Genomic DNA, 15,634 nt, shown 5'->3' with positions numbered 1-15,634 from the left:
AGCTGTAGCAAAAGGGCCTTGTCAGCTGGTGTTTCGATCTGTTGTTCAGAGCCTCTGCCCCTCGCTGGTGATGCTGTGCTTTTGATATGCAGGTTGGAAAGTGCTTGGAAAACAAGCCCAGAGAAATGTCCCCAAAAACTGCTGGCAGAGCATCAAGGTGAGAGCCATGGGGCAGCCCCTGCCATCATGGGGGCAGCAGCAGAGTGGGCAGGGATCTGGAGCAAGGAGTGATTGCCTGGCTGTCCAATGCAGCAAGAAGGCTCTAGTCTCTAGGAGAGCTGGTGGCAGTCCCCAGGGCTCACATTCCTGGGAGAGCAGCCTCATGTCCTCAGGAAGGTGAGGGGGTTTTAGTGGGAAGCACAGGGGTATGATGTCAGCTGGAATAAAGAGTAGTGGGAAGTGTGTGACCCTTGAAGGACAACTGGTTATATCGGGTGACTCTCTCCCAAAGGGCCAGAGAGCATCCTGTCAGGAGCAGAGGCAGGTGATGGGGGGCTGGCAGCATCGGGGTGCTTAGGGAGGAGCTTTGGCGACGAGAACTGACATTCAGGACCAAGAGGGCTGAAGGCAGAGCCAGGAGGCTTCAGCCTTGGGGTCTTTTTGGGCATAGGCGGCTTAGTGAGATGACGAGACGGACATCCTGGTGAAGGCTCTGGGCGGCACCCGCCCCGACGGCTCCGTGCCCCCGGCATTGGAGATGAGGCAGCCACAGGGGCACCGTCCGTGCCGGGCCACATTCCCGGGGCGATGGTGGCGGGTGACAGTCTGGTGGCACGTGGTGGGGTCTGTACAGCATAACCGGCGGCGAGAACGATCCCGGCACATGGGAGACGGGGCCATCCTCGGACGCTCGGCACCGCCGCCCGTCCTCTGGTGCATCGCCCGTCCGATGGAGAGGAGTCCCCAGGCGGCGCGGCGGCCAAGCCCGCGGCGGGGGAGAGGTGCGGCGAGGCCTCCCGGGACCCTCCGCTCCCTTATCAAAAGTCGAGAAGGAGGCGAGCAAGGAGGGTGGCCCAGAGGCAGAGGCCAGCAGCCACCCGGGATGCCGCGTTGCCGCCATCGTGCACTGCTCCGGGCCCTGCAGGGAAGAGAGAGGAGGAAGACAAAGGAGAGCGTTAGGGCCAGTGCTGAGATGATGTGACAGCACAAAGGGAACCCACCTCCCTGTTGTCCCTGCACATCCCACCCCTAAGCTGACCAGGGTGTTGTGTTTCCCCTTGGAGGGGTGGTGGATTTGTCCATAATTTGAAGAGCATTGTGAGTGCTGAGGAGGAGGTGAGGAGGTTTGCAAAGAGCTTGAGGAACACTTAAGGGAGGCACAATCCTTATATGAGGAGGAGGAGGAGAAGGATGCCCTGGGCAGGTGTCAGTCCAGCCCCACCATGCTTGAAGTTGCCCTCCTTGGGGAGTCCTGATGCAAACAATCACGTGAGAGCCATTGGGATTAGAGGCCTTGGTGCTCTGGAGTGGCACAACTCGTGACCGGTAACAAAGGATTGTCGGCTCAGGAAATGGCATTGTCCAGATGTGGATTCTCAGGTATGCAGGAGCATTTTGGGGTTGCTGGGGGGTTCTTGGCAGGCAGGTCAGGCAGGGAGGAGGCTGCTCATCTGATTACACTGCTGGACTGGAGTTTGGTTGTTTTGTTCTTGTTTTTTTTTTTTTTTTTTTTTTTTTTTTTTTTTTTTTTTGTTAGGGCTTTTATTTGGGCTCAGGGCACACAGGGGGCCAGTCAGGATGGGATGAGACAGCTGGACAGAGTGAAGGAAGCAGAGGCAGCCACCACATATTCTGCCACAGGGCCACGGGTCTGTGTGCACTCCCCACAGCCATGGAGAGGAATTTGAGGAAGTCACAGGTCTAATTCCTAGTACTGGCATTCTGAAAGGGAAGAAACAGAGAAATACGTGCTTAGCTGCCTTAGCATCAAAAGTCAGGGCAAGGATGAAGTGTGAAGTTAATGGGATTCTTATGCATTTGTGAACATGCTCTCAGGCCTGCAGTCACCTGGAATGGGTTCATCATAGAATCTCAGAATGGTTTGGGCTGGAAGAGATCTTAAAAAACGTCTCGTACCACCCCCTGTCATGGGCCAGCAGCCCTTCCATTATCTCAGGTTGCTTATACCCTATCCAGCCTGGTCTTGGACAATTCTAGGGACGGAGCAGCCCCAGCTTCTCTGGGCAACCTGTGCCAGGGCCTCACCACTCTCAAAATGAAGATTTTTTTTTTTTTCCCCAGTATCTAAACTCATTCTCTTTCAGTTTAAATCCATTCCCCCTTGTCCATGCCCTTACCAAAAGTGCTTCCCCAGCTCTCCTGTAGCCCCTTCCAACCCAAATCATTCTGTGATTCTATGAAATCATATCCAGTTACAATAATTTCCTCAGGATGGTGTCATTCCTTGTCTTTTTATCTACTGATTTTTTGTGAGCATTTATCTTAATTTAGGAAGAGGCAAAGGAGAGGCTGAGATGTTAAATCCAAGCATTGCCAGAAGGTGAAGGAAATGATGGGAAGATTGAGTGATGAGCAAGAAGCTGTGTCATGCCCATGCTCAAACAAAATTGATTATAAGAACACATGATCATCCAAGAGGGGTAGAACTATGCCATAATCAGACATTTCCTTGCTGAATAGACCTTGTGATATGAAAAGTGGAAACCGACATTTGTTAGGGGCAGGTAGAGCCTTTGCAAGTAGAATAGAAAGGGCTTCTTAGCTTGGTTTTCCTTAGACCTGTTACTGCTCCCTCTTTGTTTTTTACCCCTCAAACCAATGGCAGCAGCTCAGCACATCATCCAAAATCATAAAAATAGTGGAAATTTCTGCAGATTTAATACTAAATGCTGATTAGCCTTAAACTTTTATGTATTTACACCCGCCCAAACACTGCTAATTGGTGACTTTCTCTAGCATCTCTATAGATGTGGATTTTAATGTGTGACTAATTCTTATCACTATTTTCTAGTTCACAGTTCTGCACTGGTTATTGGCTTTGATTTAATGACACTTTTAGAAATTTCATAATCTATCCTAAAGCAATTGCATTGTGGCTGAGTTGGAGAGCTCCCAAATAGATAAGTCACCTAACACAGAGAGGAAATAAAACTAAACATGCTGGTCATTACTAGAAAAAAATAAACATTTTCTCTTAAATTTATTCTTTACTGTGGAATAATGTATTCTGGTATCAGACAGCTTGGCCTTGTAAAGATTGTAAAGATACTCTACAGAAGAGACAAGAATAAAGATACAGGGACAAAATAAAGTAGTAATTAGATATGATCACAAAATCAGGGCAGATGGCTCATTTCATCACAGGCTGCCTGTGACTCCTGTGTGTTCTCTGAACTGTCACTCTCTATGGGAAAGGGACAGCTCCTACTGGGACAGGCAGTAAACTCAACTGAGGCTCCCTAGCCCTGCCATCCCAGCAAATATTTTGGCTCTGCTTTTCCCAAACCCCAGGGCCTGGGCATTGAGGTGTGAGCACACCTGGACTCTGGCTGCCCCTACTCAGCTTATTTATTATTGCTGTTATTTATTATTGCTTGCTTTTAGTTTTCTTCCCCTTGATTTATTTTGTGTCCACTTTTCTGGCTATTTTCTTCCTTTCCTGGCTATTTTCTTCCTTCTCCTTGAGGCAACCTTAGATTTTTTGAGACCTTGATTTGAGTACAGATGGCAAGGTTGGGATTTTGTTTCTCTCCTAAGATCTTGAATACAAAGGTCAGAAAGAATCAGTGGATCTGTGGTGAATGGATTTTCTTAGCCTGTGTTGGAGGCACTCTCAACTCCAGTGTGAGCCATGGGAATAGCACAAATGCTTGCAGAGCCAAGCAGTCCCTCCACATGCACAAAAAAAAATAGCTTTTACTTTCTTTTTCTGCCTTCTTTCTGCGCAGGACAGAAGTCCCATGCCTTCCACTTCATTCCTCCCATTTTGTTGCAACATTCACCCTTCTCCAGGTAAGACACAGACACATGGAGATGAAGAATTTAGAATGTGTCTCTTGCTGCTTTTCATCTTCAGGACTCAGGAGAACAGGAAGGGAGCGTGCCCATGCTCAGGGTGCTGCTGGAGCCTCTCTTTCCTAGAGGGCTCAGGAAAAGACAACAGTTCCTCTCTGCTTCCCATGGTCTGCAACAGCAGCTGATGGGGGAAAGCCTGTCCAATTCTTCATGTCTGAGGACAGGAATTACTGCAGGAAGTCTGGGGGACCTACTGTGAGGAAGCCTGTCCAGTTACTCATGTCTGAGAGCAGAGGCACCTACAGTAAGTCTTGGCAACCTCCCCAGGATGAGATTTTTCCTGATATTTTTCCTCAGGTAACTGCATGGTCCTTCAAGGCCTGTTCCTGCTCATTGAAGGGGGGTTGGACTAAATGACCTTTAAAGGGTCCCTTCCAACTCAAGTTATGATTCTAAGAAGACTCCAGCAGGGATGTTCACCCCTGTGACTGAACAGCCACCCAGCGCAGAGCAAGGAACAAAAAGTGGTGGCTTCTTGCACAAAAAAGGAGACAAAAGTTGAGCAAGATCTAAGGCTTGCCACAAACACAGACCCTGGAACACAATGGTAATGTGAGCAGTGACTGTAGGTAAGCATTTTCTAGCATAGTATAAAATATGGATTATTTACAGCATCTAATGGCAAAGTCAGCAATTGGCATTTCATGAAATAGTAAAGGGAAAACACAAAGTACCAAACACAGGAAGACAACTGCACATATGAAATACAGGGACCGAGTGGAAATAAAAGTGCAAAGGAAAAAAAAAAACATACATGTATAGTAGGTAGAGAAGATAATAGGGGAAGTCAAAGTAACCCCACAGGACAACAGGAAATGTGCTGGGGAAAACCCTACAAAACAAAACAACTCAGTGAAGAAGAGGGAGTTGTCCCTCATCCCTTCACAGGAAGATGGAGAAGAAGAGAACACTGATAAATACTGAGGAAAAAGGAGATATCCCACTTCAGCTCTGGCTTCATTCACCAAGACATAAAGGAAGGTCTTTCCCCTCACCTCCCAAGCTGCCCAAACCACAGTGCCACGGCAAAACCTCTGCCCCCCCATGAAAGTGCCCCTATTTGAGATTCACAGCTAATTTAGGCCAAGTTTATTAAAGACTAATTATTTACCTGTGTGTTGATGATGATTAAAGCTTAACCCTGGGTGATGTGCCATGTTAATGATTGTCTAATAAAGCCTGGTTTAAGGTTTCAAGCTACATTGGTGTCTTTGAAACATCTCACCAGATCTGCAGCTGCAGAAGGAAAACATCAGTATGGACAGAGGGACACAGAGAACCAGAGGTACCAGCCAGAAGAGGTGGAGCTGGAGAGCTTTGTTCTGCTCCAGATCCTCAGGATCTACATTTCCTCCCAAAAAAACAATGCAGGAGGAGCTCATGTACAGACAGGCCAAGAGGGGCAGGTGCTCACAGGAATGGGTGGGATGGAATTTGGAGGCACAGTCAGGACCAGGGGACAGAGGGAAGGGCCAGGGAGCCTGGCATGAGTAACTCATGGTGAAAAGGAAATTGAAGTTGGCAGGCAAGCTGGGGTGAGGGTGGGACTGGCACAACACTGGCACCATGGTGGGCAGGCGTGACACAGCAACAGCACACAGGGGTTCCTTGGAGTGAAATGGAACAGAAGGAGCCCTGACAGGGACACAAACTCGGGTCCAAGCTCTGGTGTCACTGCTGGAGTTGGTGACCTCAAATACTGGAACAAGAAGAATGGCTGAACTCAGTGAAGCCCAGCACGGTCCTCAGAGATGGAATGCAGCCTCAGATAATCCCATGCTAATTGGCTGACCTCAAGAAACCCCAATGACCTAAAGTAACCCCAAAGTGCTCTGTAGAGAGTGAGTTTGACCTCTAGTAACCCCAATGACCTATAGTAACCCCAAATAGTAACTGGCTGACCTCAAGTAACCCCACCCTGACCTCAAGTAACCCCAAAATGACCTCAAGTAACCCCACACTGACCTCAAGTAACCTTAAAGATCTCAGCACAGAACAAGTTTGACTTCTAGTAACCCCAATGACCTAAAGTAACCCCAAATATTACCTAGTTGACCTCAAGTAACCCCCAATGACCCATAGTAACCACCCCCCCCAATGACCTTAAGTAACCTCAAATTCCTCTGGACAGAGCAAGTTTGACTTCTGGTAACCCCAAATATGAACTAGTTGACCTCAAGTAACCCCCCCAATGACCTCTAGTAACCCAAATGACCTATAATAACCCCAAATATTAACTGGTTGACCTCAAGTAACCTCAAAGTGCTCTACACAGAACAAATTTGACCTCTAGTAACCCAAATGACCTATAATAACCCCAAATATTAACTGGTTGACCTCAAGTAATGACCTCAAGTAACCTCAAAGTGCTCTACACAGAACAAATTTGACCTCTAGTAACCCAAATGACCTCTAGTAACCCAAATGACTCCTAGTAACCCCAAATATTAACTGGCTGACTTCAAGTAACCTCAAAGTGCTCTACACAGAACAAATTTGACCTCTAGTAACCCAAATGACTCCTAGTAACCCCAAATATTAACTGGCTGACTTCAAGTAACCTCAAAGTGCTCTGCCCAGAACAAGTTTGACCTCTAGTAACCCCAATGATCTACAGTAACCCCAAATGTTAATTGATTGACCAAATAACACAATGATCTAAAGTAACCATAAAGTACTTTACAGAAAGTGAGTCTGTCCCAGGTAACCCCAAATGCCAATTAGTTGACCAAATAACCCAAATTAACCCCATGATTTAGCCCTTTCCAGCTCTCCTGGAGCCCCTCTAGGCACTGGAAGGGACTCCAAAGTCTCCCCAGAGCCTTCTCTCCTGCAGATGAACACTCCCAGCTTTCCCAGCCTGGCTCCAGAGAAGAGCTGCCATTTCCCAAGGGACGCTTGGAGCAGAAGATGCTGAGGGGATGGATGGCTCAGTCCAGAGTCATGAGGCACTAGCACAGCTAGCACCAGACACCTGATGGACATCTGCCCTGATCCCACCCAGAACATCCACACAGCATAATCCACTCAATTAACAGGAAAAAAAAAAATCATTTTATTGTTGACCAGAGAGAATGGAAGCCTTTTTAAGTCCCCACCCAACTGTGTTCTGTTCCTTCCACTGCTTCCAGCTGGGCTGGCTGTGGCACCATGGCACAGCAATGTGTGGCCACCAATCCCTGAGCTGTCCACTAGCACATTCCTGAAGCAAAATAAAGCTGAGGATAGCAATTCCCAGACTCTTTGGCAGCAACTACAGAGCTTACATATCTCAGCCTTTTTGTGGGGTATTAATAATGGCAGGTGGCAACTTGAAGAATGATGAAATGAGGTGTGAGATGCTCCCTTGACCCAAAAAGCATTACTGATGGCAGACACAAAAGAGCAGTTGGACAGATTCACCTGCCCTTCGAAGTTCCTGTAATGCACAAAAGTAGATGTGGGGTAATTGCTTTCTCTCCTGTACAAAAGACCTGGTTCAGATATTTATACTCCCTGAATACAGCCCTGCTTCCTTCTCCTCTCCTTACTAATTTCCACTCCTAATATCTCCTAGTTTTGTCAGATTACTGGTTTGTGTGCACAAATAAACACAGAAAATCACTGCAATCAGAGACACTCCACAGCAATAGGTAAACAGGGCAAAGATGCTTTTTTTTTTTTTTTTTTTTTGCATATGTTTTGCATTGATTCTCTTTTTGCAAAATTCAAATATTTGTAGTGAGGCTCTGGCACAGGTTGCCCAGAGAAGCTGTGACTGCCCCATGATCCCTTTAAGTGTCCAAGACCTGGCTGGATGGGGCTTGGAGCAGTCTGGGATAGTGCAAAGTGTCCCTGTCCACGGCAGGGAGTTGGACCTGGATGAGCTTTAAGGTCCCTTCCAGCCCAAACCATTCTGTGATTCTCTGACTTGTGTTTTAAGTGCAAAGTGTCCTTGTCCACTGCAGGGAGTTGGACCTGGATGAGCTTTAAGGTCCCTTCCAGCCCAAACCATTCTGTGATTCTCTGACTTGTGTTTTAAGTGTTTTAAGTCAAGCAGTCTTTAAATATTGAATCAGGGCTCTTATTCTTAAAGACATAATTGCTTTCCCTTGCTTTTATGTATTTAGTCTGAAGCTGCTGATTCTTAAGAGAGTGCACAATAAAGCATGAAAAGATTTTATCTCTCCATAGAATAATTGGTTTAAATCACATCTAACACTTGGTATTTTAACTTATTTTCAGTTAACTCACCCAATCATCAATCAAAAAGATTACATACTAGAAATGAGACCCTGAACATTGGAAAAATGCAGATGGCATCTTTTATAAAACATCTACATCTCTCTTTATTCCAATAGCTCTTCAATGGAAAGGGCCAATAAAAGGTCCCAGAGCTGCCAGTTTGGAATGGGGGCTTGGGGGAATTTCCTTTGGTCACTGAGGGACACGTTGCACTTAAAAGAGATGTAAAGATCCAGGTTTGGGTGATTTTTCCCCCCTATCTCCATATATAAATAGCAAGTACAAAATGCAACATGCTCATCAAAAAGTGAACCCAGACACAAAATCTTTAAATAAAAGAATTAGCAGATTTCCAACCGCTTGTGCTCCTCTCCCCTTTGGCAAAGGCTGGTAGAGACTGTCCAAGAAACACCACGCACATACCCAAATAGAAGCTCTCCACAGAGCCCATCTTTTCCACTCTCCCCTGTGTTTCCAAGAAGCTGCAGCTTTGACAGACAAGCTGTTGAATTTCACAACATGTTCACAAAATGAAAAAAAGCGCAATCCTTGAGGAGGGATGGAATCCCACCTGCTTAAATTCCTTTTTGAGCTCACTTCATGGCCTGCTCCTGACTGCTCCAGTGTGCTTCACTCACACTCTTGAAAGATGGGGGGGGAAATACAATATGAATGTTTGCCTTTTTCTCCATTAAAAGTTATGAAATTGAAATAACTTTAGGTATCCTGAGTCTTCACACATCAATATCCAAAGGACGTGCCAATATCCTTTCAAAGACAAATTTAGGCTTCAGTGTTGGTGCAGCTAAATACCCACATGAAAACAAACGGAACATTTTAAGTTTTAACTTTTCCTTCCTAATGCTTTCTTTCCTAATCTTCCTTATATAAAACAAGGATTATTAGATTAGGATTATACTAATATTCAGAGGAATATTAGTATTCCACTGAATAGACTATTACTAGCAGGAGTTGCTACAAAGCAGAGAGAGCCACAAGACTGGGCTCCTACATCTCAATTTTATGGATGATTTTTAATATTCCCGTTTTGCCATCTATGCAATCACCTCTAATGTACTTCACTTCAGCCTGCTGGACGTGTTTGTGAGATTAATTTATTAAAACAAGGTGAAATTTTGTTTTCTCTGCATGTTGGCATCAATTAATAACCGTTGTGAGAGGATTGCTGTGCTGTCACAGGAGGAGTGTGTAAAGAGCAACACTATCTGCTGAGAGAAGGAAAAATGCCTGAAAACAGATGTTGTCAAATAAAAGATAACCATGTAATAGCTTGGAACAAAACCAAAAATCCCTAATCTAGTCCCCTCCTGAGTGGAGGGAGTTACCTCCACTGTGACTTTTTCTTTAGTCTGGTTTCAAGTAATGGAAAAAAGACTCAGGTGATGTTATTTTGTCTCACATCAGAGAAAGAGTAAGTGCAAGAGTGACAGCAGGATAGGGAAACAAAAAAAATGGATATTGGGAAAACTGGATTGGAAACGTAATGTACTTATTTATGTACTAAATATCAAAAATACAATATTTACTATATACAGTAATAGAATCATCAGGGTTGGAAGAGACCTTTAAGAGCATCAAATCCAAGCATCAATTCAGCACTGCCACTGTAACTCCTATACCCCAAAAACATATATATATATATGAATACCTCATATACCTTGTAAGTTATATATTGTACTATGTAAAAACTAATAATGTATACTAGATATTCTATAATTTATATACTATGAGTATAATACATAACATATAATAAAGAATAATATGCTTATATATAATAATATGTGTCAACAAGACACTATTATTAAATATATGAATAAGAGTTGTTTTCACATCTATATATATTTATTATTGATGTATCATTATTATTAATAATATGTACTACACTGTATTTTTATCCTATTGTATTATATATAGTCTATTATACTATACTGCACTATACTGGATATTGGGAAAATTTCTTCACCAAAAACGTAAAACAGAAGAGAACAGAGGAAAGGGAACAAAACCCAGAGCTTTGACCCAAAGAGAAGAAATCAAGCCAGGGCAGAGGAGAACTGGTAAGAATAGAAAGGCCTGGACCAGCCCCTACCCAAACACAACCCTACAGAACACAACAGAAGAGAGTGGAGCAGAGAACTCCTGAATGGGCCAGCCAGCCCCACTACCAAAGTCAAAGATGTGCCCCTCCCACCACCCCAAAACAGCAAGCACCCCCCAGGCCCCCTCCACAGTGTCCACCCATCCAAAGTCCAAGCTGGTGTGGAAATTTTTCTCCCTCTCAACATTCCCTTGAGCCTGCTACCTGACTTCCATCCTTTCCCTCCTGCTGGGGGAAGGCAGGCTCCTGCTCTCCACCCTTGGATTGTGACAGCTCCCTCCGTTTGTCAGAATGCCAAAGGGACATGCCACAGGTACATGCCACCTTCCTCAGTGACAGCTGTCCTTGATGACAACATTCCTCAAACACCTTCCGGCCCTGGCCACCGGAATCACCCAGGCTGATGTCACCCATCCTGCCATTGCTAGTACAATGTGATCACTGCTGGCAGTCCTGCCAGTAGCAAACAAGGGAAAACCCCACACCGTGCACCCAGAGCATGTTCTCACCTGTCCCAGGCTCCCTCCTCACCCCTGCTCCAGCAACAACAGGGCTCAGCCGACTGTGGCCAACTGTGCTGTGCACCCAGTGTTGGGCTGATACAGATCTCATCCTCTGAGCATCCTCTGGCAGGACCTCACTGCTCAGGGTTTGTGCTGTTTGGCACTTCGATGGACCAGGAATACCAAATACAGCCAGCTCTGCTCCATCACTCCACCACTGGCTGTCTGCCAGCCTCCTTCTCTTCATCCTCCTCATCATGCTCTTCAAACTCCTCTTCATCCTCCTCCTCCTCTTCCTCTTCTTCATCCTCCTCCTCTCCAAATGCCTCCTCTTCACTCTCCTCTTATTCCTCCTTGTCACCTCACCTTACTGCAAAAAACCGGCACCTACCATAGAGGATGATGCTGGCGTTGGTGTTGCCCAGCTTGTTCGTGGCCACGCACGTGTAGTTGCCATAGTCCTTCTCCGAGACGTTGAAGAAGGTCAGCGTGGACAGGCGGCCCTTGCTCTCGATCCGCACTCCCTCCAGCCCGTTCGCTAACCTGCAGGGAAACACGGATAGCTGGGAGAACAGGGCTGGGGTGGATCCCTGGTGCCCCCCTGGGCACTCCTTTGCTTCCCACCAGCCAACACCACTATGCACCCACATGTGCCCCCACTGAACTTGTGCGTTGCAGTTTTGAAGATAAACTCTCCATTCCACTCTCCATCCCATAACCTAGCCTGACCCATGTGGCCCACAGTCACCATCCCTGGGAGAAACAGCTCTGGGATCTCCTCAGCCCTTAGCTGAGCACCCACCAAAATGAGTGGTGAGTGCTGATCCCTGCCTTTCTCCACATGACGGCCTCAGACACTGTCACCCCCCTCTACCACCTCATCTTGTCACCCCAAGGCTGTGGCAACCCTCCCATCCTCCACCCCCTCTGCACCCCTCACCTGGTGTCCTCCTTGAACCACTGAAACTCCGCCACGGGGACGGCCGAAGCCTCGCACTGCAGGATGCCCTTCTGGCCCACCGAGGCGCCCGTGTTCTTGGCGTTGGAGATGTACGGCGGGTCTGCAGAGACATCTTGCTGCGTCACACTGGGCCACGGGCACCCACCACCCCCCCATTCCCCTGTGCCCTGCACTCACAGTTGACGGTAACTTTGACTTTCCGCACATCTGGGACGGCCACGTCGTTGACGGCACTGCATTCGTACTCCCCGGACTGCTCCCGTGTGATGCCCGTGATCTCCAGGTACTCATCCTCACTCACAAAGGTCTGCCCTGGGGGATGTACTGAACGTGTGGCACCGTCACCCATGGACACCAACATCAGGAACTTCCCTGTGCCCCTGCCCTGACACCCCCTGCCTGGACATCTGGCATCCCCTTCACCCAGAAAGCACTTGACAAGGATCCTCAGCCCCATCCCAGGTCTCACCAAAATGTCAGCACCTCTGACTGTGAGCCACCTTAATGCCACCCTGACCACCTCTGTAGGGACAACCATGCATCCCACACAGGCCAGGATGGCCCCTCCTCCGACCCAGGAAGTTCTTCCACCAAGGAAGGGCTCACCTTTCCCGGAGAGGTGCCGCCACGTGACGGTGGGCTCCGGTCTCCCAAAGGCCAGGCACATGAGGGTCACACTGCTGCCCTCGTTCACGGTGATGTCCGATGAGATGTTGACAATCTGGGGGGGCACTGCAAGACACAAAGGCCACCAAAGGCACCATCAACACACCAGCTTGCCAGGCACAGCTGGCAGGCCCCAGTCATGAGACTTGTCCCATTGTGTGATGCTGGTGTCCCCTCCATTCCCCTGTCTAGTCAGCAATTCCTTGTCTCCAAACCAGTATCTTGGACTGGAGCCAAGCATAGATCTGGGGTGTGGAGGGGTCCACTCACTGTGCCAGTCCCCCACTCCATGGCCGAGACCCCAATAACCAGCTCTCGTTATGGTCTGTGACAAGGCTCATATTTTAGCATATTTATTAAAGCTGTTTAAATTACTGAGCGTCTGCTCCTTCAATACCGGCCAGGGTGATTTATATTACTCTATCCCCAGATACTCCATCTAATAAATAACTTGGCAATCTCTGTACCCATAAATATCCCTGGCCATGGCAAAAAGCAATTAAAGCTCACTTGCCGATGCTGCTGCCTGGCACTCTGGGCTGTTGGACACAAAACCCTAAAGGGTTTGCACCCCAGGGAGCAAATGAGGCCATATTTAACAACTCTCCCTAAATGGAACACCATACCTACAATGCCAGAAAGGATGTTCTGTGCCCCCTCCCCAAGGACACAACATGCTGAAAGCCCAGGTCAAGTGGCATCTGATGCCCAACCCTTGCACCCAGGGCTCTCCTGCAGCAGTGGGATACCAGGATAATCACCTGAAATCCACTGTGGCCAACACCAGCACTGCCTGCAAGGGAAAGTGGGGCTGCCTGGCTCTCCTCACACCCCCAGGGAAGCTCTCCTCACACTCCCAGAGAGGTTCTCCTCTCTCCTGGCGTGGGAGAGGCGGCACAGTAGGATGAGCCATGGCAGAGATGCGGTGCGGGCTCTGCAGCCCTATGGGTTCTGCAAAGCAGTAAATTTCCCAGCAACTTGACACATTAATATAGAAGTACAGTCTGTTATAGCAGAGGGAGATTGTCTGAGTCCTTCAGGGGAAAGCAGCAATCCAAAAATGAAAAGTGTGTGCTGGCAACTGCTGGAAAACGTAGTTAACGCTCGGAGCAGAACTGGCCAACTCCGACAGCGCAGCCACAATGAGCTGCAGGAAGGCTGTAAATGGCCCTTCCTCACTCAGACAAGATAACACTAATCCATATTACCAGCATCCTTGCACCTCTCCCCTCCTAACAGCTCCTCAAACTGGTACCAGGAACATCTGCAAACGACAAGAACATCCAGGACAAAGGTTCCCACAACTGGGGCATTTTTCAACTGCTCCTGAACCTGCAAACCAGCCCTCCTTATGAGCAGTTTTGGTCCGAGATGATATCACCATAGTTAGTGGATGCTGAGACCTTGGGATGCCACCCCTGCTCCAGATGGCAGCCTGTCTCTTCCTTGTGTGATTTTGCCTGCAGATGCTGGACTAGAGCGATGGTGTGTGATGCAGGGCATCAGCAAAATCACAGTCATTATTCTATTCTTGCCCTCCCAGACACCTCCAGTTCAAGGCTGACATCCCTTTCCTGTTCCCTGAGTCCCAAACCACAAGTACAAAATTAGACGCAGAAACTGGTGCTCTGGGCACAGATGTGAGCCTGTCCCCGTCCTGGGAACAGAAACACTTTCACTCCTGCGGAAAAAATAACCACTACCATAACCACGACAGTCCCAGTGCTCCCATTTGGAAAACCCTAAGCCATACAAACCCACGTATCAGCCCGAAAGCCCTTCCCTTAGCAAAGGATGCTGACACAGACATGCCAGCAGGTCTCACAGCAGGGAATTGCATTTCCTGAACATCCAGAGGCCAGGGAAGCATGGCCGTGCTTCCACTGCCTGCCCTAATCCAATCAGGAATGCCCCTGTGAGCCAGCAGGGACACCCATGGACAGCACGGGGACCCCACTGGGCAGCTCAATACCTGTGACTGCGATCGTTGCCTACGAGGTTACCAGGACTTGGAGAAGGACATCAAAGGACCTTGATTACATTTTTATAGATCCCACTGACTGGGCTGTCAAGGATGGTGTCTCAAGGACACACTGGTTTGCCATGGGAGGAGCAGGTGGAAAGTGGGGGGATTTAAGGATGCAGGCAGGGCGAATTTGATGGCAAACATGACAGGTGGATAAAGCCAGCCTGCAGCCACACCTTGTCAATACCATGAGATAGGGATGGCCAAGGCATGCCTGCCCTGACAAGCACATCCCACCAAAGCTGCCTTGTCTCAAGGTGGTGACAGCTTGGGATTGGTGCTGGGCATGGAGTCCAAAGTCTCTCCCAACCTCCATAGGTTTCTCTTGGTCCCCTCACAGGTCAGGCAGCCCTGCTAATGCCTTGCAGCTCTCCAGCATGACTGTGGGTGCTGTTCCTCGTCCTTTACCTGCTGACAGCATCCTTTTCCTAAATTACCTTTGTTCTCTACATTTCCCTCCCCCTGCTCCATACAGCTGCAGTGAGAAAAACAGGGCAGAACACCATTTCTATCCCCTTTTATCCATAGTCCTTCCTTGCAGAAGTCTTCAATTATAAGCAAATGGAATAAAGAATAAATCCCGAGGAAGCGACGAGCGGCATGGTCTCACCGGAGCGACGAGAGGCGCGCAGAGGGTTTCGTCAGCCCTGCGTAATATTAATCACAGGGAAGTTAATGTATAAGGTTTGGTAAGGCAAAAAATACATTTGCTCTGTAATTTCTTGTTTGTTGGGAAAGCCGGCGAGAGAAATTGAATGTGAAAGCGATGCCACTAAATTCAATAACAATAAGCCCGTGATTTATCTCCATCCTTTACCACTTGAGACCTGCACTGCCTGATGCGCCAATCCACGCTCTCCACGGGGCCTGGGCACGTGCCAGTGTCTGCCACTATCTGTGGGGACTGTGAGGTGCCATCCCTCCCCTCACCTCACAGACTGGGCCCCATGGGGCTGGCCACGGCATCACACCTTGGTGACACTGCCATGTCCTGTGCAATACTTGGGATATCTGTGGGACTCTCCCCAGTATGTTCCATCCCACCACCTGCTCCGGGCACCAGTGGTGGCTTTGCATTTGTTGTCCCATCTGGGGACAAA

At 48.0% G+C, this 15,634-nt stretch overlaps 1 protein-coding gene across 1 annotated transcript in view; it reads right to left on the bottom strand.

Annotated features, from left to right (window-relative positions):
• Window positions 1–504: 504 nt before the first annotated feature.
• The window catches only part of LOC121340837 (opioid-binding protein/cell adhesion molecule homolog), a 104,201-nt gene continuing 89,071 nt past the window's right edge, over window positions 505–15,634 (bottom strand). The window contains exons 3-7 of the mRNA XM_041413863.1: window positions 12,449–12,574; window positions 12,020–12,154; window positions 11,822–11,942; window positions 11,273–11,424; window positions 505–1,078 (exon numbers count right to left, since the gene is read on the bottom strand). Coding sequence (XP_041269797.1) covers window positions 978–1,078; window positions 11,273–11,424; window positions 11,822–11,942; window positions 12,020–12,154; window positions 12,449–12,574 — 635 coding nt within the window. The 3' untranslated portion in view covers window positions 505–977. The remainder of the gene's footprint in view (window positions 1,079–11,272; window positions 11,425–11,821; window positions 11,943–12,019; window positions 12,155–12,448; window positions 12,575–15,634) is intronic.

Source organism: Onychostruthus taczanowskii, unplaced genomic scaffold, assembly GCF_017590055.1.
Source record: "Onychostruthus taczanowskii isolate IOZ18803 unplaced genomic scaffold, ASM1759005v1 scaffold43, whole genome shotgun sequence".
NCBI classification, from domain to species: domain Eukaryota; kingdom Metazoa; phylum Chordata; class Aves; order Passeriformes; family Passeridae; genus Onychostruthus; species Onychostruthus taczanowskii.
This window is presented reverse-complemented; position numbering and strand designations above follow the sequence as displayed.